The following is a 25453-nucleotide window of genomic DNA, read 5'->3' as shown; positions in this document are numbered from 1 at the left end:
ATGATGGTGTGGTGACTCACCTGTAGCTAGATATCGTGGAGTGTGATATAAAGTGGGCTTTAGTGGATGTGATGGAATCCCAGCTGAGCTATTTCAAATCCTAAAAGAGAGTGCTGTTAAAGTGCTGCACTCAATACGCCACCAAATTTGGAAAACTCAGCAGTGGCCACAGGATTGGAAAAGGTCAGCTTTCATTCCAATACCAAAGAACGTTCAAACTATCAAACAATTTGCTCATTTCACATGCTAGCAAGGTAATGCTCAAAATCTTTCAAGCTAGGCTTCAACGGTATGTGAACTGAGAACTTCTAGATGTACAAGCTAGATTTAGAAAAGGAAGAGTAACCAGAGTTCAAATTGACAATATCCGTTGGATCATAGAAAAATCAAAGGAATTCCAAAAACCCCATCTACTTCTGCTTCATTGACTACACTAAAGCCTTTGGCAGTGTGGATCACAACAAACTGTGAAAAATTCTTAAAGAGATGGGAATACCAGACCACCTTATCTGCCTCCTGAGAAACCTGGATGCAGGTCAAGAAGCAACAGTTAGAACTGGACATGCAACAACTGACTGGTTCCAAATCGGGAAAGAGTACGTCAAGGCTGTATACTGTCATCCTGCTTATTTAACTTATATGCAGAGTACATCATGTGAAAAGTCAGGCTGGATGAAGCACAAGCTGGAATCAAGATTGCTGGGAGAAATAACAACCTCAGATACGCAGATGATATAACTCTAGTGGCAGAAAGCGAAGAGGAACTAAACAGCCTCTTGATGAAGGTGAAAGAGCAGAGTGAAAAAGCTGGCTTAAAACTCTAATTGAAAAACCAAGATCATGGCATCTAGTCCCATCACTTCATGACACATAGAAGGGGAAAAAGTGGAAACAATGACATATTTTATTTTCTTGGGCTCCAAAATTATTGCAGACTGTGACTGAAGCCAGAAAATTAAAAGACACTTCTTGAAAGGAAAGCTATGAGAAACTGAGACAGCGTACTAAAAAGCAGAGACAATACTTTGTCAGCAAACATTTGTATAGTCAAAGCTATGGTTTTTCCTGTAGTCATGTATGGATGTGAGAGTTGGACCATAAAGAAGGCTGAGCTCCAAAGAATTTATGCTTTAAATTATGGTACTAGAGAAGACTTCTGAGAGTCCCTTGGACAGCAGGGAGATCAAACCAGTCAATCCTAAAGAAAATCAACCCTGAACATTCATTGGAAGGACTGATGCTGAAGCTGAAGCTCTAATACTTTGGCCACTTGATGTGAAGAGCCAACTTATTGGAAAAGACCCTGAAAAAAAAAAAAAAAAGACCCTGATGCTAGGAAAGACTGAAGGAAAGAGGAGAAGGGGACGACAGAGAATAAGATGGCTGGATGGCAACACTGACTCAGTGAACATGAGTCTGAGCCAACTCTGGGAGATTGTGAAGGACAGGGAAGCCTGGTGTGCTGCTGTCCATGGAATCACAAAGAGTCAGCGATGACTTAGAGACAACAATAACAACCATACAGTAAGGAGGGAAGCTGCCCTTCTCCCTTTTTCTCCTCCCTCACCATTAGATTCTGTACCACACTGTCTTCATTCCTTGATACTATTTCTCTATCTCAGGTCTTACAAAGAGACTGAAGAATGCATGATCTGATAGAGGAAGCAAAAAACAGAGCCCCCTTTCCTGGAGAGGAATCAATGGTCCCAGGCTGTAGCTCTCAGGGAAGTGCAAAGTGTCGAGGCCTTGCCTGTCAGGAGGGAGATGATTAGCTACACAGGGAAGCATGGTCAGGACTGGGCAGCAGGTGCCATCAGAGCAGATCTGAAGTCATGTTGTGAGGGAATGAGGGAATTGAGTAGCATCGTGGGGATAGGCATGTTTCAGAAGTAGGCCAGAGATGAAGAGAGACCTTGAGGGCCCTTTAGGTTTAGCAGGATGTGGCAGTGCAGGGCAACTGAGTCTTCAGCAAGTGAAAAATCTTTATGCAGTGGGCAGAAGCTGCAGGTGAGGCTCCTGAAAAAAGCCAGGGAGTTCACCATATTTTCCAGATCTTCTGAATGGTTATCAACTTTTTCTAGATCCCTCATTCTTACCCCAAGTCCCAGATCCCAAGTTATCAGATCAAATGTGGAGGAAGAATGCACAAACCTCTTACTGTTACTTCCTTGCTGGAACCAAAGATGATTGTAGGGATAGGGTTTTGATGTCAGCTAGAACTTTGGACCTTATTTCCAATATAAGTTATGCCTCAGAGATATTTGTGGGCCTTCTTTGGGTCTCAGCATTACCCCTAGGATATGAGCTTCTTCTCTCTCAACTTTGGTGCTCCTCCATAAGACAGGAACTCAAGCAGCTGTTACCCAGGTAAGAGCACCAACCTTGCAGCTAGACCACCATATAGCCACATTTGCACTTGGAATCATTACTAAGCACTGAGTACTGGCACGAAAGCGGACAAGCATTCTGACTGACTTGTCAAAACTTTGAGCTAACAATCACTGCCCTGATGCACCCACATTGTTTACTCTCTTCTAGAAATCTAGAATCGATAGACCTCTCCTACAACAAGCTCTACCATGTCCCCTCCTATCTACCCAAGTCGCTGCTGCATCTCGTACTCATCGGGAACCAGATCGAACGCATCCCTGGCTATGTGTTTGGTCACATGGAACCAGGTCTGGAATACCTGTACCTGTCATTTAATAAGCTTGTGGATGATGGCATAGACCGAGTCTCCTTCTATGGAGCTTACCATTCTCTGCGAGAGCTGTTTCTGGATCATAATGAATTAAAATCTATACCACCTGGGGTACAAGAAATGAAAGCACTACATTTCCTGAGACTGAACAACAACAAGATACGGTAAATTTTGACTTTCTCAAGTATCCATTTAAATTGTCATGGGTGACAAAACATGATTAAATGACCATGAAATAATGTCTGGAGTTAAAAAGAAAAAGTGACAAGAGGTTGCATCAAACAACACTGGCAAATGTTAATGATTGTTGAAGTTGGATGATAATAAGTATATAAGGATTCATAATAGTTTTTTTTCTACTTTTCTATGTTTGCAAACTTCCACGTAAATTTTTAAAAAATTAGACTATGATTACATAATACCTAGAATCTTAGAGACACTTTCAAGTGAGACTTCAAGGCTGCAGATTATGGTGCTGTTCCTACCTCTATATGTGATTTCAAACACACTGATCTGTAGAGCACAAAACCTAAGTGTATGCTAACATTAAAATTGCTTGCTTCTATCTAGATTTTTCTGAAAACAAAATTCTGAAAACATTTGTTAAAACTCAGTTTCTTCACTTCTGAGGACATATTTTTCTGTGTGTGTTCTGTTTGCTGACTGACTCATCCCCTTTTCCTAAAAAGTATGAATGTCTCAAGATTAACCTGGGATACTTTCTTAGTGCAGCCAATGAAGGTGACAGATCCTTGAGCTCTGTGGTCCTGTCTTTGAAGATTATACTCTTTATTCTTTTACCTTTCTCTAAAATTCCAAACACAAACTTCTAAAAAATAAAGAGTCAAGTTTTAGGGGAAGTGGTGGGGATGGGGAAGGCTTTTAAAATATTCAGAGTGTAATTTTTTTGGCTAAGATAATTCCTAGGTTGTGCCATATGGTTCTTATTGTGTTTCATCAGGAGGCATAAAATATCCCACTTCTGGTGGGATATAGGTGGCAATGGTGTGATATCTCCATCATAACCTTTCTCCTCCACCACTGAACCAATGTTTTTTTTTTTTAACAAGAGCATGATGACTCTTGCTTGCATCTGTTATTTCCTTAGGGGTAATAAAATGGTGAATTTCTATTTTTGTCATTCTTTCCACATTTGTTAAATGGAATTCCTCTGTAACATGGAGAAGGGAATGGCAACCCACTCCAGTATTTTTGCTGGGAAAATCCCATGGACAAAGGAGCCTGATGGGCTACAATCCATGGGGTTGCAAAGAGTCAGACATGACTGAGTGACTAAGCACATTCCTCTGTAAATAATATTTTCTTATCAGCAAGGGCAAGTTCCTTACTCTGAAAGGTAAGATAAATGCTCTGTTCTTTCCTTTAAATTGCCCATCATGGTAAGAAGTTGGTTACAAATTTGTACCTATGTGAGGTGATGCATATTAACTTATGGTGATGATCATTTCAACCATACACATACACACATGCACACACACACATCTAATCATTATGTTGTACACTTGACACTAATACAATGTTATGTCAATCTTATCTTTATAAAATTGTAAAAAATTATACATATACATTAACCATGGATGAAGAAGACTATTAAAGATTTTAAAAATTTAATAGTGGCTGTCTCAGGAAAAAAAAAGAAGTTGGTGCCTAAATATTTTTGCTTATTACTTTGTTTCTGGCCTTCTCTCTTTCTCTGGAGAATCAATACGAACTTACGGCTTTATATATTGTTTCCATCAGTAGCAATTACTGTTCTTAACTGTCTCATCTTCAGCTGATGGAGCCCTTTGAGCTGGCTCCTGAGTCCTTGGACAGGCCTCCATAGATGTTGGATGGCTCACTTTTACATTCCCCACTAAAGACCAATGCCAGCCTTCTTCCAAAGAGCCCTAGCTCCTCTCGCTGGGGAATAGTGTTCAGAGGCCCCAATCTAGGCACCAGGCATCTTTCTTTCAAATGTATTTTTAGTCTCAAGGCTTTTCAGCGGACTGCCAGAAATATGCATTTTTGTTTAAAAAAAAACCACAAGAACAAAAACAGTTCATACTGATATTCCCAAATCAAATTTACCATTATAGGCTGATGTATATGGTGGAGGCCAATACAATATTGTAAAGCAATTATCCTCCAATTGAAAAAAAAAAGCAAAAGAAAAAAAAAATTACCATTATAGAGAAATCCTTCTGATGTAGACTTATCATAAACTGAAAATCTATGTTGCCAACAATAACTTACATTTATTACCTTACAATATATAAATCTATTTTGTAAGGTAACAAATGCATACCATTATTACAACTAACAGCAAAAGTATTTAATTAAGTTTATTATGTTTTTGGTAGTTCTATTTGTCCTTTGAATATGTTCCATGGAGGATGTATAGCTTAAGCACAGTAGTTTTCTCTGTAACAGTATGTCAACAATTTAATATTCAGATAGGTCTTTAGTTTGCTTAAAGTTCAGTCACTCAGTCGTGTCCAACCCTTTGTGACCCCATGGATTGCAGCACACCCAGGCTTCCCTGTTCATGACCAACTCCCGGAGCTTGCTCAAACTGATGTCCATCAAGTCAGTGATGCCATCCAACCATCTCACTCTCTGTCGTCCCCTTCTCCTCCTGCCTTCAATCTTTCCCAGCATCAGGGTCTTTTCTAATGAGTCAGTTCTTCACATCAGGTGGCCAAAGTCTTGGAGCTTCAGCTTCAGCATCAGTCCTTCCTATGAATATTCAGGACTGATTTCCTTTAAGACTGACTGGTTTGATCTCCTTGCAGTCCCAGGGACTCTCAAGAGCCCTCTCCAACGCTACAGTTCAAAATTTTTTAGGAATTGCTACTTTCTATATAATATTTTTCTATGCCTGTCCCTTATACTGTATTCCATCCTTCTCCTTTGATTAAATTTTAAAGTTAATTTCCTGTTGATGATTCCAGTGTTATTTTTGAAACTGTAAGCATATTCCATATCCCCCATACATTCATATTCCATACCCCCTCAGAATTATTATATAAATTATCACACAGAAGTATTATTCATCTGTGAATAAGAATAATAAGTATTATTCTTTTCTCTTTTTTCTAGTCTTTACTTTTAAAAATTAATCAGTATATCCTGAATATCACTCCATATCAGTATGTAGAAAATTTCCTCTTTCCTTTTAACAACTGAATAGTACTATTATGTGGGGACTTTATTCACCAGTTTCTTCAGTTCAGTTCAGTTCAGTCGCTCAGTCGTGTCCGACTCTCCGCGACCCCATGAATCACACCACGCCAGGCCTCCCTGTCCATCACCAACTCTCGGAGTACACTCAAACTCATGTCCACAGAATCGGTGATGCCATCCAGCCATCTCATTCTCCGTCGTCCCCTTCTCTTCCCGCCCCCAACCTTTCCCAGCATCAGAGTCTTTTCCAGTGAGTCAACTCGACGCATGAGGTGGCCAAAGTATTGCAGTTTCAGCTTTAGCATCAGTCCCTCCAATGAACATCCAGGATTGATCTCCTTTAGAATGGACTGGTTGGATCTCCTTGCAGTATAAGGGACTCTCAAGAGTCTTCTCCAACACCACAGTTCAAAAGCATCGATTCTTCGGCGATCAGCCTTCTTCACAGTCCAACTCTCACATCCATACATGACCACGGGAAAAACCATTGCCTTGACTAGACGGACCTTGGTTGGCAAAGTAATGTCTCTGCTTTTTAATATACTATCAAGGTTGGTCATAACTTTCCTTCCAAGGAGCAAGCGTCTTTTAATTTCATGGCTGCAATCAGCATCTGCAGTGATTTTGGAGCCCAAAAAAACAAAGTCTGACACTGTTTCCACTGTTTTTACATCTATTTCCCATGAAGTGATGGGACCAGATGCCATGATCTTTGTTTTCTGAATGTTGAGCTTCAAGCCAACCTTTTCACTCTCCTCTTTCACTTTCATCAGGAGGCTTTTGAGTTCCTCTTCACTTTCTGCCATAAGGGTAGTGTCATCTGCATATCTGAGGTTATTGATATTTCTCCCAGCAATCCTGATTCCAGCTTGTGCTTCTTCCAGCCCAGCGTTCCTTATGATGTACTCTGCATATAAGTTAAATAAGCAAGGTGACAATATACAACCTTGACGTACACCTTTTCCTATTTGGAACCAGTCTGTTGTTCCATGTCCAGTTCTAACTGTTGCTTCCTGACCTGCATACAGGTTTCTCAAGAGGCAGGTCAGATGGTCTGGGATTCCCATCTCTTTCAGAATGTTACTGAGAGACATTTGATTGTTTCCACTTCTTTCTACTATAAATAATGCCACAACATGTTTAGTTCAGTTCAGTTGCTCTGTTGTGTCCGACTCTTTGCAACCCCATGAACTGCAGCACGCCAAGCCTCCCTGTCCAACACCAACTCCCAGAGCCCACCCAAACTCATATCCATTGAGGTGGTGATGCCAACGTCAGACCCTCCAATGAACACCCAGGACTGATCTCCTTTAGGATGGACTGGTTGGATCTCCTTGCAGTCCAAGGGACTCTCAAGAGTCTTCTCCAACACCACAGTTCAAAAGCATCAATTCTTTGGCGCTCTTCTTTCTTTATAGTCCAACTCTCACATCCATACATGACCACTGGAAAAACCATAGCCTTGACTAGATGGACCTTTGTCAGCAAAGTAATGTCTCTGTTTTTTAATATGCTGTCTCAGTTCAGTTTAGTTCAGTCGCTCAGTCGTGTCCGACTCTTTGTGACCCCATGCATCTAGGTTGGTCATAACTTTCCTTAGAAGGAGTAAGCATCTTTTAATTTCATGGCTGCAGTCACCATCTGCAGTGATTTTGGAGCCCCCCAAAAATAAAGTCAGCCACTGTTTCCCCATCTATTTTCCATGAAGTGATGGGACCGGATGCCATGACCTTAGTTTTCTGAATGTTGAGCTTTAAGCCAACCTTTTCACTCTCCTCTTTCCCTTTCATCAAGAGGCTCTTTAGTTCTTTTTCACTTTCTGCCATAAGGGTGGTGTCATCTGCATCTCTGAGGTTATTGGTATTTCTCCCAACAATCTTGATTCCAGCTTGTGCTTCCTCCAGACCAGCGTTTTTCATGATGTACTCTGTATATAAGTTAAATAAGCAGGGTAACAACATACAGCCTTGACGTACTCCTTTCCCTATTTGGAACCAGTCTGTTGTTCCACGTCCAGTTCTAACTGTTGCTTCCTGACCTGCATACAGATTTCTCAAGAGGCAGATTAGGTGGTCTGGTATTCCCATCTCTTTCAGAATTTTCCACAGTTTGTGGTGATCCACACAGTCAATGGCTTTGGCATAGTCAATAAAGCAGAAATAGATGTTTTTCTGGAACTCTCTTGCTTTTTCCATGATCCAGCGGATGTTAGCAGTTTGATCTCTGGTTCCTCTGCCTTTTCTAAAACCAGCTTGAACATCTGGAAGTTCATGGTTCACGTATTGCTGAAGCCTGGCTTGGAGAATTTTGAGCATTATTTTACTAGCTTGTGAGATGAGTGCAATTGTGCGTATAAGTAACTCTGTTCAAATATAATTTTGTACTTTCCAATCTAACTTTGGGATAAATCCCTAGAAATGGAATTGCTGAGTGAAAGGAATAAAATGAAAATGTAATTTTGCTATATACTGCCAAATTCCTTTCTATGGGGCTGAACAGTTTTGAATTCCCTTCAGTGATGCTTGACCCTATACAACTTTATCATCAGGACATGTGAATGAGCTTTGATTTGTTCTCTGGGGAGGTGGAAAAATCTGATAAGTTAGAGTGGCATGCCACTATCATTTCAATTTAATTTTTCTTATCATAAATGAAATTAAGCATGCTTTTATGTTCACATGTCATTTCATTTTCTCTTCTGTAAACTGGTTACCAGGTAACTTTTTTTTTTCCTCTGATTTCCCTTGCCTCCCAGTTTTTTGGCTCTTTGTATATTAGCCCTTTATTTAAGTTGCAAACACTTTCTCCCAGTTTGCGACTTGTCTTTTAACTTTGCATTAAAAAAAACCCCAAAAAACTGTAGCCAGTTTTTTAATCTTTTCTTCTAGTGCTTCTGGTTTTTGAGTCACACACAGGAAGATTTCTCCCTCCCTCCTGGGGTATAACCATGCTTTATTCTGTCACTTCTATGACTTCATTTTTTCATATGTAGATCTTGACATATTTGGAATTTTTTCTGGTATATAAGACAAGGATCTAATTTTATTTTAACTCCTAAATCATAAAGGTGGAATATTACTTCAGTCCTTTATGACCTGCATGTCTATTTTTCCTCAGGAATATTCTTCCAGAACAAATTTGCAATGCTGAAGAAGATGATGATTCAACCCTGGAACATCTTCATCTTGAAAACAACTACATTAAAACAAGAGAAATATCATCCTATGCATTTTCATGCATAAGATCATATTCAAGTATTGTTCTTAAACCACAAAATATCAAGTAATTCCAAATTTTTCTTTGTCACTTGTAAATTATATATCTGTTTTAGTAGCATTTTCCTCAATAAGAGATATAATGTCATATTAAAATGTCATTATGCTAGTCAACCTGATTCACCAATGCACAGGACAACCAAACACATATCTACAAGGTTTAGTCTTTTAAACTAAAAGTGAAGCTTTTAGTGAAGCTTTCAGTTTCACACTCTAGAAAGAAGCCATCTTATTGCAAACTTTTCTCATAAGAATAGGATGTTGTGTGCTGCTGAAGTAGACTGAGAGAATCTGAAACTAAATATGCCCTTTACAACAGACCCCAGAATTTCTATTAGCTAAGAACTCCCTAAGTTTTTTTAAAAAGTATGTATGTTATGGTTCAAGACCAAGAAGTGGATGGCTGGAAAAAATAATAGGTAGAATTTATGAACTAATGTTCTGTTTATTATACTGTTAAAGCAAAAATTTATTAATTTTCTATAAGTAATTAAGACCCTATTATACAATTATTGATATAAATAAACTTAATCATTGGCTTAGCTTTAGTTCCTTCTATTAATTACATGAATAGAATTAAAATATAATTACCATAAAGTTAATTTCCTGGTCTTGAGAATTATACTATGGTTAAGTATGTGCTTATTAACATTAGGGAAAGCTGGGAGAAGGGTATATGTGAATTCTGTATGATTTTTGTAATTGCTCTGTAAGTCTAAAAAGTTTAACCGTATTTTAAGATCACTCTCATCATTATTTGCTCAAGATCAAAAGATTTATGGAAAGCAGTGGAGTTTGCTTAAAATATAAGTTAACTACCCTTGACTAAACCTTGTAAATATAAACCTAATGCATACATTTAAAAAAATTTGCCCCTCTGGTCATTGTTAACACATCTTGTCTTGTCCTAATTTGCTCAAATGTATCTTTTTACGCAATATAACATAAAGCTATTAGTATTCATTATGTAGTAGATCCTAACAAAATCATATGTATTAAAATTTTCATTATATAATGATATCTTATCTTTATTTCGAAAATAATTTGTAAAAGACACATATAGAAACCATGTTGATTTTTCTTGTTACTCTCAGTTTTGTACCTTGGAAAAACACCAGATTAGGAACTCAATTTCTAGTCTTGGCCCCGTTGGGCAGATTACTCTAATGTTTCAAACCGTAGTTATTTAATCTTTTGATAGTTCTCCCACAGTTCTCAGAGCCTTTCAGCCCCACTTCACAGAGCTCTTACGGGAACCAGAGAAGAATAAAAAGTATTTGGGAAGTGTGATATGCATAGCAAGTATACTTAATATTGCCAACTTTTCATATAAAATTGACAGTAAACAGCATATTCAATCAAAGTTGATTATTACCTGGGCAACTTTCAAGATGTATAAGTTTGACTTATCCCATTTAAGAAAATGTTATTTCTAAGCCCCCTTTTTTAACATATAGGCTTTTGAGATCACAAAATGAACAAGAATAATAATATGATACAGACTGTTAGAATCAAGCATCAAAGGCTTAAGCCAGGTGGCTAAGAAGAGAAATAAAATTGTATGGAACAAAAAGTTCAGATTTATAACCAGTCTGGGTATGTAGAAGCATTACTAATTTAAATTGGCCAAGTTGAATAAAAGAGACAAATAACAGGAAGATACGGGTATTCAGCTCCAGGAGTTGGTGATAGACAGGGAGGCCTGGCGTGCTGTGACTCATGGGGTCGCAAAGAGTCAGACACGACTGAACTGACTGACAAGAACCCTTGTGCTGTTTGAACATAAATGCATCAATGTAAATGATTTAAAGCAACTTAAACAGTAAACAAAATTACTGTCATAGGGGATTCAAACCAAATAAAGTGAGTCAAAAGAATTAGCATCCTAGACAACAGAGATGAATACTGAAGCATTCTTGCATTAATTTGTCATTCTGATTTTAATCAGATGTGGCCCAGATGCTGTTTTAGAGAGAAAGGGATGAAGAGATCAGATGAGGTCTTTGCTCTCTGGGAATGTGTGGTGTTTTAGGGTCAATAAGCAGGAAATCAAACAGACAATCAAATCAACAAGTTAAGTGTGATGAAATCAGTACAACAGGGTGGTGATATAATAAAGTATGCTGGGGTCCCAAGGCCCCTCTGCCTAGGCCTAGGGGTATTCCCAGATTGTGGGTCTCTAGAGTGCGCAAATAGCAAAAGTTGGAATAAGACACTGCATTCCCCAGAAAGCTTGGAGTAACATTAGACCCAGGCACACACTGAGACCCTGCTGTGCACTGAGAGATACCCTGTTGGGAGAAGAATCTCTAGAAAAGTGAAAAATCAGAATGACTGATGGGAGCTTTGTTCTTAAATTGGAAGATGCTTTTATTTCTACTGATTATATAATTTAAAATATAAAATACATGTAGCAGTGAACTTGTTTGCTTTGAAACTTTATAATGCTCTGGATAGAAGCTTTAATTTCATTTTAAAAAAGTGATAAATGTCCATATAGCAATCACAGTTCATGATATATAATGTTTATATAATGTATAACAGAGGCGTTCTGTTTGGCTTCAGAAATACACTGTAATTACTAACACATATGTACACCAAGGAAATCCTGGCCCAGTCATGGTCTGAAAATATTTAAGTGTGTCACGTTTGCACATTACGTACAGGAAATACTAACTGCATTTTCAATTTTGAGAGTTGGCTTATTGTAGATTAAGGTATTTAAAAAAGCATTAAAGATATGATGTGGTTAAAGAAACCTATAGCCTAGAATTATAAGGAAATAATTACACCAAGCATCAGGACATCTGGGTACCCATCTTGGTCTCCAACAATTATGCAGTCATTTTACTTCTCTGAGATCACTTGATTCAATTACAAAATAGCATTCTTGGAACACATCAATGGTTTTAAAGCATGGCTCATTAGGAGTTCATGGTCTCCTGGGGAGGAAGCGTCCTTGAGAGAGGAAATACACAGAGTCTGTGTACTCCCTTCAGACAAAACAGCTTTGCTACCATCAGAAAGGGTTCGCTGACACTGTTCCTATCTGCCTCCCCAGCTCCCCTTATTTCTTGAAACCAATAGACAAGGTACTATATAAATCACACATCAAGTTCTAAAAGTCATAAAGAACATTCAGCCAAAGTCCCTGGTCTTTATCCTCTCCTCAGCTCCTCCTATACTTTCAGAGAACTTCACTGGAGAGCTTTGGCCTGAAGAAACATTTCTCAGTTACAAAGATTACAGCTGCCTGAACAGAGCTGACCTCTGGGTATGCTGGGACAAGGAAGCTTAGTAGCTGTGTCTATTCCTTTGGAGCTCCAGCACCATAGTGGGGATCAGCCCTGAGCACCTCTGCCACAACCAAAGACTGCTGACCTCTGACCTAAAACACTCTGAAAGGCAGTTAGCGTGAGTGCATGTTCTATAGGATGGGTACAACATGGCAGTGCTGCTGCACGCAGATATTGGGATCACATCTTTGTCTCTGCCAGACTGTGTGACTCCCTATGGAGCAGGCAGGTTAGGATGCCCCCAGCATCCTGAGGGTGAATGTACGGCATTTGGGAACAACAACTTCCTGTTGTTCCTGTGACTGAGCCTGGACTTGACACGCATCTGCTGAATGTAGTCCCGAAAGTGGAAAGTCTGGACACCTGAGAGTGGGTAGGTGCACCCATAAATCTGGCAGGTGCTGCCAACAGGATTGAAAAGATACAACACTGTCTCCTTGGGCTTTTACTGTCAAGTGACTCTACATACATCCCTTAGGAGTTGGGCTTGAGAGGTTAAAGTTAACTATTCCCAGGGATGACTTCTTGTATTAACATGGAAAACACCACCCACAACAAGAGTTGAAATGTGCCTCGAGTCCACATTGACACTGCTAAGAGCGGTAAGGATGATCACCTCGTTCACACAGAAGAATGTGATTATTCCAGGAACTGTTCAAACTGTGTAGTCAGAACCTTTAAGTTCACTGGAAAGTGTTAATAAACTATAATGCTTGTTTCAAGATAATTTTAGATTTGGTATGTGGAAATTTAGCCACAGATGATGGGTATATAGCTAAATTAGGATAAAATCCCAAAGTTTTACTGGTGCCACAGTGTGCTATAGGCAAAAATGGTTTCCCTGAGTTGACAAATTTAGATGAGGAGTAATAAAGAAGTCTGTGGTATATATGGTATAGGAAATAACTAGCATTGAGTTTGGAGGAGAAAAGATCCCTAGGCTTAAACTGGGGCTTGAAATTTGACTCAGTTGAGGGGGAAGGAATAACTGACTGAAACAAAGAGGCACGAGCCAAGCATAGTTGAGGTTCACCAGTGGAGGAGAGACCATACAGGAAATAAGAGGCTTCGGATGGCTTCGAAGGCCCGTAAGAGGAGACCATACTTATTGCAATGAGAAATATGGGACACCACCAAAAAACTCTGAAGAGAGGTGTATGAAAGTAATGAAAGGAAAAGAGCCACCTCTCTAATAATCTAGAAACAGAATAAGAGGGGCCTACTCAGTATAGGTGACAGGAGGAACAAGCAGAAACAGGGACAGGTATGACAGAGACTTTGAAAGAAAGAACAAAAATTACATTCTCATTGCTGGAGATTAAGTCTGAAGGCAAGCTTGCCATATTTGTCATCTTCTGAGGGGCTCGATCTCAGAAGGACATTATGAACCATGAATAACTGAGAATATACATGTGTGCATGGTAAGTTGCTTTAGTCGTGTTTAACTCTTTGTGACCCTATGGACTGTTGCCTGCCTGGCTCCTCTGTCCATGGGATTCTCCAGACAAGAATACTGGAATGTCTTGCCTTGCACTCCTCCAGGGGATCTTCCTGACCCAGGGATTGAACCTGTGTCTCCTGCATCATAGGCAGATTTTTTACCACTGAGCCACCAGGAAGTCCAATAGGGAATATATTAAAAATAAAATGAACTGATAGAAGGGAGGGGACATATGCATACCTATGGCTGATTATGTTGATGTATGGCAGAAACCAATTCAAAATTGTAAAGCAATTATTCTCCAAATAAAAATAAATAAATTTTAAAAAATGAACTGACTGATTGTAAAAAGGAAGAGAAGAAAAGAAAAAAGAAAAGGGAAGTAGTGATCTACCATGCAAGGGATACAAAGAAAAAAAGAAAAGGGATAGTGATCTACCAGGAAAGGGTTATACAAAGAAGAGAAAAGCAGATAAAAAGGAGAACCACTCTGAGTCTCAGTGATGCTGCTGAGAAACTTAGAGAAAGAGACAGTTTGGGTGAGAACATGCTTAAGTTTGGAGGTTTCACCACAGAATTTAGGCAGGAGGATGGGAATGCACTCAGCTGAAGGGGAATCCGAAGGAAAGGTTACAATGAGGGGTGGATGAAGAGAAGGGCAGGAACAGAACCCTAATGGGTACTGACTTTCAACTTAAAGGGGAATAAGTTTATTATATGGCTGCATCTAACTTGAGCCATAAGATCTGACCTCAAGGAGCTTCCAAGGCACAAGGCAAGCTGTGCCGAGAAGCCTAGCTCCTCAGCAAGTGCTTCCTTCCTTCGGTACTTGGCATCTGTTCCACTAACCTCCAGACAGACAGGTCTGGTATTATGAGTTAGATCTGCATTGATTATTTATTTGCAATGTAGGATGTTGTACAGTAGATTGGTAGAAGGTATACCATGTTTTCCTAAAAGATTGTAAAACTTAAAATAAGAGACAATTCATTTCTTGAATCCCTATATTCTGTGTATAGAGTAGGTACTAATATAATTGTTGATCCCTCAGTCTAAACGATCAGCTCACGAATTGTCCAAAGTTGACATTAATACTACCCCTAAACAAAACAAAAAGAAATGTGCAAAATTTAAGGATTTTTAAGGGAAAAGTGATAAAGATTTATATATGGTCATATAATTAGTAAGGAATAATTTCTCTTATCAATATTTTCTGACATGGACATTAGAAGGCAGAGTATATTTTATAAAAAAATAAGTCGTGCTTTGACAACTGACTGTTCTCCATAACAGCAACACTGACAATGTTTTCCAAAGCCATCATTTAAACAACATGAATTACTAGGTTCATAGATGCTGACATAAAAGAATAAAATACTCAAGTTCTGCTATTTAAGTGAAACCTCAAAGGACTGGGTAAACCCTCTATGGTATCTATTTCACCTCTTTCCCTTATTTAGAAAACAGAAAGTTTCCTCAAAGAGAAGTATTTACAAATTGGTAATGACTGGATTATTTATTTGTCCATAGTTGAATATGAATTCAAATTAAAATTCAAAAATATTAAAAGCATTTAGGGGTTGCAAAGAGTTGCACACGACTAAGCAAGTAACACACACACACACGTATGAAAATAGATGTTTCTGGCCAATTCTAACCTATACCAGATGATTCCAGGGGGCCTTAAACTCTAGAAGTCTATGAAAAATGAAGTTCATCTTTTGTAATGAAAAGACAAGAATGAGTATCTTGGGTCTGAAACTGGAATCCTTATTAGCTGTGGACATGGTCAAGTTACTTAGACTCTGATTTCCAGTTTTCTTGCCCATGAAACTGAGGAGAATATCTGCCTACCAAGGCGTCTGTGAAGGTTAAATAAGGTGATGTACATAACAGTCCTGAGCACTGGGTGGATTTCAGGTGACTATCCATTCCCTCAAGGATAGGTGCTGGGAAACCAGAAGGTAGGAAAGTTCAGCGACTTATTCAAGGCTGCCAAGTCTGATAATATGGTAGATATTAATAATTTAAGGAAATCATTCCTTAGATTGTGATATATACTGGAAAAAGGAATGGGCCTATTACAGTAGAGCAGGGGTCAGATAATGCTCTCTATAGAGGGCTGGGCTCACGTGGGACGCTGCAGCCATGTCAGTAGCTCTCTTGAGCTCGGTGGCCTTTGTGCTATGTCACTGCATGCTCACATCCATCGCACAGAATAGAATGAAACCAGCTTAGAACATGTTATAAATGCAGTGTGAAACCAGAACTCAAAGAATGTAAACTATTTATTGTCATAGATATGGAAGAAGATTAGAAGCACATTAAAAAAAATCCTGATTATAGGAAAGAAAAGTAATTTTGACTTGCAAGTGCGATTCACTACAATAACATAAAACAAAAAAAAAAAAGAGAGAAAAACTGTATTTAAAATAGCCAAACGAAAAGACTACTTGATCAATAAACCTGTCCTGCAGATGGGTTTCTACCAGAGATAATCCACAAGTGGGTCTACAGGGATATAGTAAGAGTCTGTGCGTAGGCCTTGGCCAGGTGCAGCATGCTCTGGGCAGATGGTTCTGGGATGTTTTAAGTATTTACTATTCTTGTGAATATCAGCTCTGATTAAACCTACTGCAACAGACCCAGAAGCACTGGTGAAAGACTTTTAGAGGAACTATAATCAACGTAAATAGTGTAGTTATGTGTTAGTGTACATTTCATCCTATATGTCTTAAACAACACTTTGGCATATTATAACATATTACTCACATGTCTTTTCTTCAACATGCTGAACAGAAAGAGTTGAAACTATAAGTCACATTGAAATTTGGTCTGTCACATACTGTTATTGGCAAAGAGGTGAATATTTCTAATTAGATTAATAGAGTTTAGTGATTAAACAACTAAAGAATAAATGGCATGATTATTTCTTCTTTGACGTTATGTTTCCTTTTCTACAAGAAAATGGATTAAAAAAACCTTACAGTCTACCGTATTTTTCCCTTTGCACAAAATGTGAAGAATGTGAATCCACACAAGGGAAAGTAGACTGTATTAAAAATAACATGTGATTGCACTAAACACATATTAGTTTGGAAAAGAAAAGGAATACATCATGTTACTAGAATGTCATGGTGTGTTTCTAAGTAACAGAATCTCTGCGGTCAAATAAACTTATATTAAACTAACAGCTTAATGTAAGATACAAGAAAATTTTTTTATAAATTGGAAACTGCTGAAAGTTCATTTGCTTTACATAAGTTGAGAATTACATTCACAATTACCAAATTTATACATGAACTGTCTGAAATATTAACTACTGTGTGATACTCAGAATAAAGAATGCACTGAAAATTGTAAATCTATTCTAGGTCAGTAGTTCTAAACTGTTTGAAGAATGGACCTACCCTTTGAAGATATGATCTAAGCTCTGATGGCTCTTTATGCAGAAAAATACACAAACAGTTTGTATATATCAACAGACTCATAAAATCCACCCTAAATGTAGAATAAGACTTTAATCAACTTAAATTTTACATGTAAATATTTCACTGCAGTTAAGGATAAATCAAAGAGTTAAAATTAATTTAAGGCAACTTATTTACCACAACTTATTCCCTTATTTCCCACAACTATTTAGTATTTATTTCCCATTTATACAGCAATATTTTTAATGGCCACAGAAAAGTTGAAAGAATACAATGAACATCTATATATTTTCACCTGTATTCACCAGTTAATATTTTGTCACCTTCATTCTATCTTTTTCACTCTTTCCACATTCATATCTACACATATATATGTATTTGTGGGGTACACGGGCTGGACCATTTGAATGTAAGTTGCAGATATAACATGTTGCCCCAGTGCTTCAGTATGAGTCTCCTAAGAACAAGGACATTTTCTTACACAACCATGAAACAATGATCATATTATTTCACATTGTCAAACCCCAGAAATTTAATATTGATTCAGTATCAACAACCTGTCCATATTCAGAGTTCTCCAACTGTCCCAACAAAGTCCAAATCACTGTGTGTGGTGTAGATCTAATGGCTCAAGGTCTAATCAGAGTTCACGTGCCTTTAGTCTCTAGTAATCTAGAGTAGCGACTGTCAGTCTATGTGTTTCACTCCTTCACTTTTTGAAGGGATACCAAGCCAGCTACCATGTAGAATATCCCCTGATATACATTTGTCTGATTGTTTAGATTTAGGCAGAATATTTTTGGCAAGAATCCCACATAGGTGATATCATGTACTTCCTTTTGTATCACATCAGGAAGCACAAAATGTTGGGCTGACCTGTTATTGGTGATGCTGAGACATTTGGTTAAGGTGGTATCTTCATTTCCTTATAATTAAGAAATATCCTGCAAAGTAACACGTTAGGTCTGTGTGAATATCATGCCATCCAATAACCTTTCATTTAGTGGCTTTTAGCTCCTATTGAAGTTCTTTGCCTAAATCAGTGACTACATTAAAAGTTTCACAGTGGTGACTTTCTAATTCTATGGTTCCTTCTGTACTCATTAGTTGGCATTCCTCTACAGAAGTAGCTGTGACCCTTTTGACCCTCTTTCCTTGTTACAATAAAAAGGATTTTGCATTTTATGTGTTATAATCCATTGCCACCCTTATTCTATGAGGTTCGCAAAGAGTCAGACATGACTGAGTGACTGAACTGAATTGAACTGAACTCAAAACTATGCCTTTACCCAAGCTTCTATGTTCTGTTCACAAGTCCGCAGTAATCTCTGTGTGCTTTTGTGCCTGCTGGTATGATGTTTCAGGCATACCTTACAAATTCCCTGGTCCTGATCTGTTACTTGACATTTTTCTCAGGAGCCTTGCTCCTTCTAATGAAGAGTGGACCTGAGCAACACAGATTTGGAAGTTAGATGCACTCACTGCTTTTCAGTCTTCTCAGAGGAAAGTGGAAGAAAATTTATTTAAAAGAAAACCATTACTTATACTCATTCCTGAAAGCAAACTGACCTATGAGGCATTATCTGAAAATATTTGATACCCACGTTTTTATAAATCCAACTCAATTTCATTTATAAAGACTATTTATGGCATTAATTCATTTTTAGAGGAAAACATTAAACAGGATGATGGCAGTAGCTCAACTTGCAGGTTGTAGAAGCGAGTCCTTAGCAGTACTGGGTATAGAAAAATGGTAGGTGAGAGCCAGGGACCAGAAACTCATCTGAAGAAGACCACTGCCGAGAGCTCACCCATTTGTTGGAATGGCACAGAAATTCAGTGCATTCTTCTCCAAATTGAACTTTTAAAATATGGTAAATCTGATGTAAACTTCCTGTTTTTTAAAAATAACATATGCTCTAAACAAACCACAGCGTGGGCTGGAAGCTGCCCACGAGTCATGACCTACTGTATAAAGTCAATTCATTATAAACTACAGAGCCTAGTCCACCATGAGAGATGCGTGAACATTCAAAACAGCCCATAAAATCATATCAAACCCATGAATTCACTTCTTTCAGAAGTCTTTGGAATACCTACTATATACAGAAATGGAATGGATGTAACAGAAGCAGATGATATTAAGAAGAGGTGGCAAGAATACACAGAACTGTACAAAAGAGATCTTCATGACCCAGATAACCACGATGGTGTGATCATCCAGCTAGAGCCAGACATCCTGGAATGTGAAGTCAAGTGGGCCTTAGGAAGTATCACTATGAACAAAGCTAGTGGAGGTGATGGAATTCCAGTTGAGCTATTTCAAATCCTAAAACATGATGCTGTGAAAGTGCTGAACTCAATATGCCAGCAAATTTGGAAAACTCAGCAGAGGCCATAGGACGGGAAAAGGTCAGTTTTCATTGCAATCTCAAAGAAAGGCCAAAGAATGTTCAAACTACCGCACAATTGCACTTATCTCACATGCTAGTAAAGTAATGCTCAAAACTCTCCAAGCCAGACTTCAACAGTATGTGAACCATGAATTTCCAGATGTTCAAGCTGGACTTGGAAAAGATAGAGGAACCAGAGATCAAATTGTCAACATCCGCTGGATCATTGAAAAAGCAAGAGAGTTCCAGAAAAACACCTACTTCTGCTTTATTGACTATGCCAAAGCCTTTGACTATGTAGATCACAACAAACTATGGAAAATTCTGAAAGAAATGGGAATACCAGACCACCTTACCTGCCTCCTGAGAAATCTGTATGCAGGTCAGGAAGCAACAGTTAGAACAGGACATGGAACAACAGACTGGTTCCAATTTGGGAAAGGGGTACGTCAAGGCTATATATTGTCACCCTGCTTATTTAACTTATATGCAGAGTACATCATGAGAAATGCCAGGCTGGATGAAACACAAGCAGGAATCAAGATTTCCAGGAGAAATATCAATAACCTCAGATATACCACCCTTATGGTAGAAAGCAAAGAACAGCCTCTTGATGAAAGTGAAAAAGGAGAGTGAAAAAGTTGGCTTAAAACTCAACATTCAGAAAACTAAGATCATGGCATCCAGTCCAATCACTTTATGGCACAGATGGGGAAACAATGGAAACAGTGAGAGACTTTATTTTTGTGGGCTCCCAAACGACTGCAGATGGTGACTGCAGCCATGAAATTAAAAGACGCTTGCTTCTTGGAAGAAAAGCTATGACCAACCTAGACAGCATATTAAAAAGCAGAGACATTACTTTGCCAACAAAGGTCCATATAGTGAAAGCTATGGTTTTTCCAGTAGTCATGTATGGATGTGAGAGCTGGACCATAAAGAAGGTTGAGCACCAAAGAACTGGTGCTTTTGAAATGTGGTGTTGGAGAAGACTCTTGAGAATTCCTTGGACTGAAAGGAGATCCAACTAGCCCAAGGAAATCAGTCCTAAATATTAATTGGAAGGATCGATCCTGAAGCTGAAACTCCAATACTTTGGCCACCTGATGCGAAGAACTGACTCACTGGAGAAGACCCTGATGCTGGGAAAGATTGAAGGCAGGAGGAGAAAGGGACGACAGAAGACAGATGGTTGGATGGCATTACCAACACGATGGACATGAGTTTCAGCAAGCTCCGGGAGTTGGTGATGGACAGGGCAGCCTGGTGTGCTGCAGTCCATGGGGTCAAAAAGAGTTGGACACAACTGAGCAACTGAACTGAATTCATATATATACAAACTTGGTTATGCATAAATAATATATTTACATCCTAGTATTTGATGGTCTAGAACATTCTTAAAGTAGGTATTTACGAGGCACATCCTCTCACATTCCTCAGGGCTTCCCTGACAATCCTCCACCCCATTTCACTTTCTTCCACTGTGTTTAACACCATTCTTTGAATTAATGGATGACCAAAATCTTCCTTGTGATTACTACTTTAAGAGACTGTTACACAATCCATTAAAATGTACTTAACGTAAAGGTCCATCTAGTTAAGGCTATGGTTTTTCCAGTAGTCATGTATGGATGTGAGAGTTGGAGTATAAAGAAAGCTGAGAGCTGAAGAATTGATGCTTTTGAACTGTGGTGTTGGAGAAGACTCTTGAGAGTCCCTTGGACTGCAAGGAGATCCAACCAGTTCATCCTAAAGGAGATCAGTCCTGGGTGTTCATTGGAAGGACTGATCTTGAAGCTGAAACTTCAGTGTTTTGGCCACATGATGCGAAGAGCTGACTCATTTGAAAAGATCCTGATGTTGGGTAAGATTGAAGGCAGGAGGAGAAGGGGACGACAGAGGACAATACGGTTTGATGGCATGACCGACTCAGTGGACATGAGTTTGGATAAACTCTGGGAGTTGGTGATGGACAGGGAGGCCTGGCATGCTGCAGTTCATGGGGTTGCAAAGAGTCGAACACGACTGAGTGACTGAACTGAACTAAACTGAACTAAATGTAAACAGAGGAGTTCAGTTCAGTTCAGTTCAGTCGCTCAGTCGTGTCCAACTCTCCGCGACCCCATGAATCACACCACGCCAGGCCTCCCTGTCTATCACCAACTCCCGGAGTTCACTCAAACTCATGTCCACAGAGTCGGTGATGCCATCCAGCCATCTCATTCTCGGTCGTCCCCTTCTCCTCCCACCCTCAACCTTTCCCAGCATCAAAGTCTTTTCCAGTGAGTCAACTTGTCGCATGAGGTGGCCAAAGTATTGCAGTTTCACCTTTAGCATCAGTCCTTCCAATGAACACCCAGGATCGATCTCCCTTAGAATGGACTGGTTGGATCTCCTTGCAGTCCAAGGGACTCTCAAGAGTCTTCTCCAACACCACAGTTCAAAAGCATCAATTCTTCGGCGATCAGCTTTCTTCACGGTCCAACTCTCACATCCATACATGACCACGGGAAAAACCATAGCCTTGACTAGACTGACCTTTGTTGGCAAAGTAATGTCTCTGCTTTTTAATATACTATCAAGGTTGGTCATAACTTTCCTTCCAAGGAGTAAGTGTCTTTTAATTTCATGGCTGCAATCAGCATCTGCAGTGATTTTGGAGCCCCCAAAAATAAAGTCTGACACTGTTTCTACGGTTTTTCCATCTATTTCCCATGAAGTGATGGGACCAGATGCCATGATCTTTGTTTTCTGAATGTTGAGCTTCAAGCCAACCTTTTCACTCTCCTCTTTCACTTTCATCAAGAGGTTTTTGAGTTCCTCTTCACTTTCTGCCATAAGGGTAGTGTAGACACAAGCTATCAGCTGACAAACATCATAAAACTCATTAATTCTAGTGATACTCAAGCTCAGGAAGGTGTCTCATGTGGCCACAATCAGCCCTACTCCTTACCCTTTGGAGTCTCAATTTTCATAAAATGAATTTTAAGGTCCTTTCCAGTACCCCAATCTGGAGAAGGGCATGCTACCCACTTCAATATTCTTGCCTGGAGAATCCCATGGACAAAGGAGCCTGGTGGGCTACAATCCAAAGGGTCGCAAAGAGTCAGACACGACTGAAGCAACTGAATATACACATACACATACATGCAAACAATGCTTCTTTTCATAAAATGGAAGTAAAGTGAATAATGCTTCTCTAATTTTGAAACTTATCTTGTTTACAAGATAATAATGTGCAGATTATTCACGATTCCTAAAGACTATAAATAGTAACACTAATTCTCCAATATTTAGACCGAGACAAATTTAGATAAGGCAAAACCCAAACAGTAAAAAAACAGACATGTAGGAAAGAAATAGGTCCCCTTCAGAGGACCCTCATAGGAACCAAGAATGGAAGAAATTCTCCTCACAATACTTTAGGGAAGAGGAAGTACACTGATCTGTTTAGAATGACAATGTGCAAAGGTGTGGAGAAGAAACTCCCATTTTTTATCCGAATGGTGTGTCTGTGCATGCTGGGCTGTCTATGCAGTTGTGAGGTAGATCTTCCCCCTGGCAGCTCCAAGACTATGGCGAGGGGTTGTGGGTCCTGGGCTGTACCTCTAGTTACAAGGCCCGCAGAATAGGGTGAATAAGCCAAAAAGACCACTCGCATTTTGGCATTATACTCCAAGGCCTATTTCTTTGCCTAAGCCTCTGACTAAAGATCACAACATCATGTTGGAAGAAGATAAGCTCAGGGCTCACAAGTGGGAAGAGGAGAGAAGCTGCAACATATCTTTAGAAAAACAATCTCATATGACGTGCCTCCCAGTTCTCTAGATAGGGTGGCAGAACCCAGCTTAGAAGGGTGGTGGTGGGACAGACGCCATGACTGAGAGGAGAGCTGAGGTGAGGAAAGGGTGGAAGAGTAACACGGGAGAGGGGCACTGTGTGCACGGAGGCAAAGGTAGAGGGTGGGAAGCACATGTTCCACTGCAATGAGAAGCTGCCACTCAGCCCCAGCCAAGTGTTACCATGCAATATCATTATGTCTTTAAAAGAAAAGAATATACCTAATTAAAAAGATTTCATTGTTAAAAATGCTAACCATCATCTGAGCCGTCAGTAAAGTGTAGTAACAGCAAAGACAACTGACCATAGGTCACCATAAGAAATATAATAATAATGGAAAAGTTTGCAATATTGCAAAAATTACCAAAATATGACAGAGACATGAAGTGAGCGAATGCTATTGGAAACTATTGGCCAATAGTCTCGCTTGTCACAGGGTTGCCTCAAACCTTCAGTTTGTGAAAAAACACAAACAAAACACTAGATCTATGAAATGCAATGAAGTGAAGCACAAGAAGGTATGCTTATAATGAGAATAAACAAACTACTGCTAACCACAATGACCTTGATGGAGCTCTAAAATATAACACTTGATGAAGAAATCCAGACTCAAAAGAGAATGCAATGTATGACCCATATACATGCAAAGTTCAGGAAACTACAGTGTTTGAAGTCAGGCAATGGCCTCCTCTGAAGAGAGAGTGATCGGAAGAGGGGTCTGGGAGTGCAGGGATTTCTTGATTAGGTGTTTGTGAAAATTAATTCAGCTGTACCATTATGATGTTTATTTTTCTGGAATGTAAACTTTACCTCCAGTTAAATTAAAAAAAAAATAAAACATTGTGAACGACACAGATTTCTGCCCAAGGAGCTTCCCATTTATGGTCACTGCTTTGATGGAACTCAGATTAATAAAATCCAATTCAACCTTTCAGTTCAGTTCAGTTCAGTCGCTCAGTCGTGTCCGACTCTCCGCGACCCCATGAATCACAGCACGCCAGGCCTCCCTGTCCATCACCAACTCCCGGAGTTCACTCAAACTCATGTCCACAGAGTCGGTGATGCCATCCAGCCATCTCATTCTCCGTTGTCCCCTTCTCTTCCCGCCCCCAACCTTTCCCAGCATCAGAGTCTTTTCCAGTGAGTCAACTCGTCCCATGAGGTGGCCAAAGTACTGCAGTTTCAGCTTTAGCATCAGTCCCTCCAATGAACATCCAGGATTGATCTCCTTTAGAATGGACTGGTTGGATCTCCTTGCAGTATAAGGGACTCTCAAGAGTCTTCTCCAACACCACGGTTCAAAAGCATCGATTCTTCGGCGATCAGCTTTCTTTACAGTCCAACTCTCACATCCATACATGACCACGGGAAAAACCATTGCCTTGACTAGATGGACTTTGGTTGGCAAAGTAATGTCTCTGCTTTTTAATATACTATCAAGGTTGGTCATAACTTTCCTTCCAACTTACAATGTCCCAATTCATCAAGAGAACAGACAAATGTTTTGAACTAAATATAACTGAATAAATGTGGACATGAGCATTATAACCAAACAGGAGGCCTGCCAAACCTCAGGTGCTGCACCAAGGACAGGCCTAAAATTCTGTAAAGGGAGGTCCAGCATATGGAACTCTCTGATGTGAAGGCCACAGAAGGATATTTTATTTAACTGATGGCTGGCTGCCCTGTACAATGGAGGCACAGTACTCTTGCTATGGCTTGCTTCAACATGTGCCATTTCTCTGGGAACTGGGAACAAACAAAAATCCCAGTCAGATTTTCTTTGTAGGAGGAGAGAAGAAATTCTGCTGACTACTAGAAACACACTTTGCAAACAGGCTGGCCCCCAAATCTGCACATCATGAAGATGCTGGTTTGGTGTTACCTAGT

The 25453-nt window shown here is 39.4% G+C and overlaps 2 protein-coding genes across 4 annotated transcripts in view; one reads left to right on the top strand and one right to left on the bottom strand.

Annotated features, from left to right (window-relative positions):
• The window catches only part of ECM2 (extracellular matrix protein 2), a 42921-nt gene extending 29183 nt beyond the window's left edge, over positions 1-13738 (top strand). For 2 of the 3 annotated variants that reach the window (XM_055427465.2, XM_055427462.2), the window contains exons 9-10: positions 2539-2865; positions 9005-13738. In XM_055427465.2, the coding sequence (XP_055283440.2) occupies positions 2539-2865; positions 9005-9173 (496 nt within the window). In that variant the 3' untranslated portion in view covers positions 9174-13738. The remainder of the gene's footprint in view (positions 1-2538; positions 2866-9004) is intronic. The other variant, XM_055427463.2, reaches the window with a different exon arrangement.
• Positions 1-25453, bottom strand: part of CENPP (centromere protein P) — a 228189-nt gene that overhangs the window by 71245 nt on the left and 131491 nt on the right. The window lies entirely within an intron of this gene.

Source organism: Moschus berezovskii, chromosome 7, assembly GCF_049115385.1.
Source record: "Moschus berezovskii isolate FMDL1 chromosome 7, NW_MosBer_1.0, whole genome shotgun sequence".
Classification (NCBI taxonomy): domain Eukaryota; kingdom Metazoa; phylum Chordata; class Mammalia; order Artiodactyla; family Moschidae; genus Moschus; species Moschus berezovskii.
The sequence above is the reverse complement of the archived record's forward strand: the minus strand, read 5'-3'. Positions and strand labels throughout refer to the sequence as shown.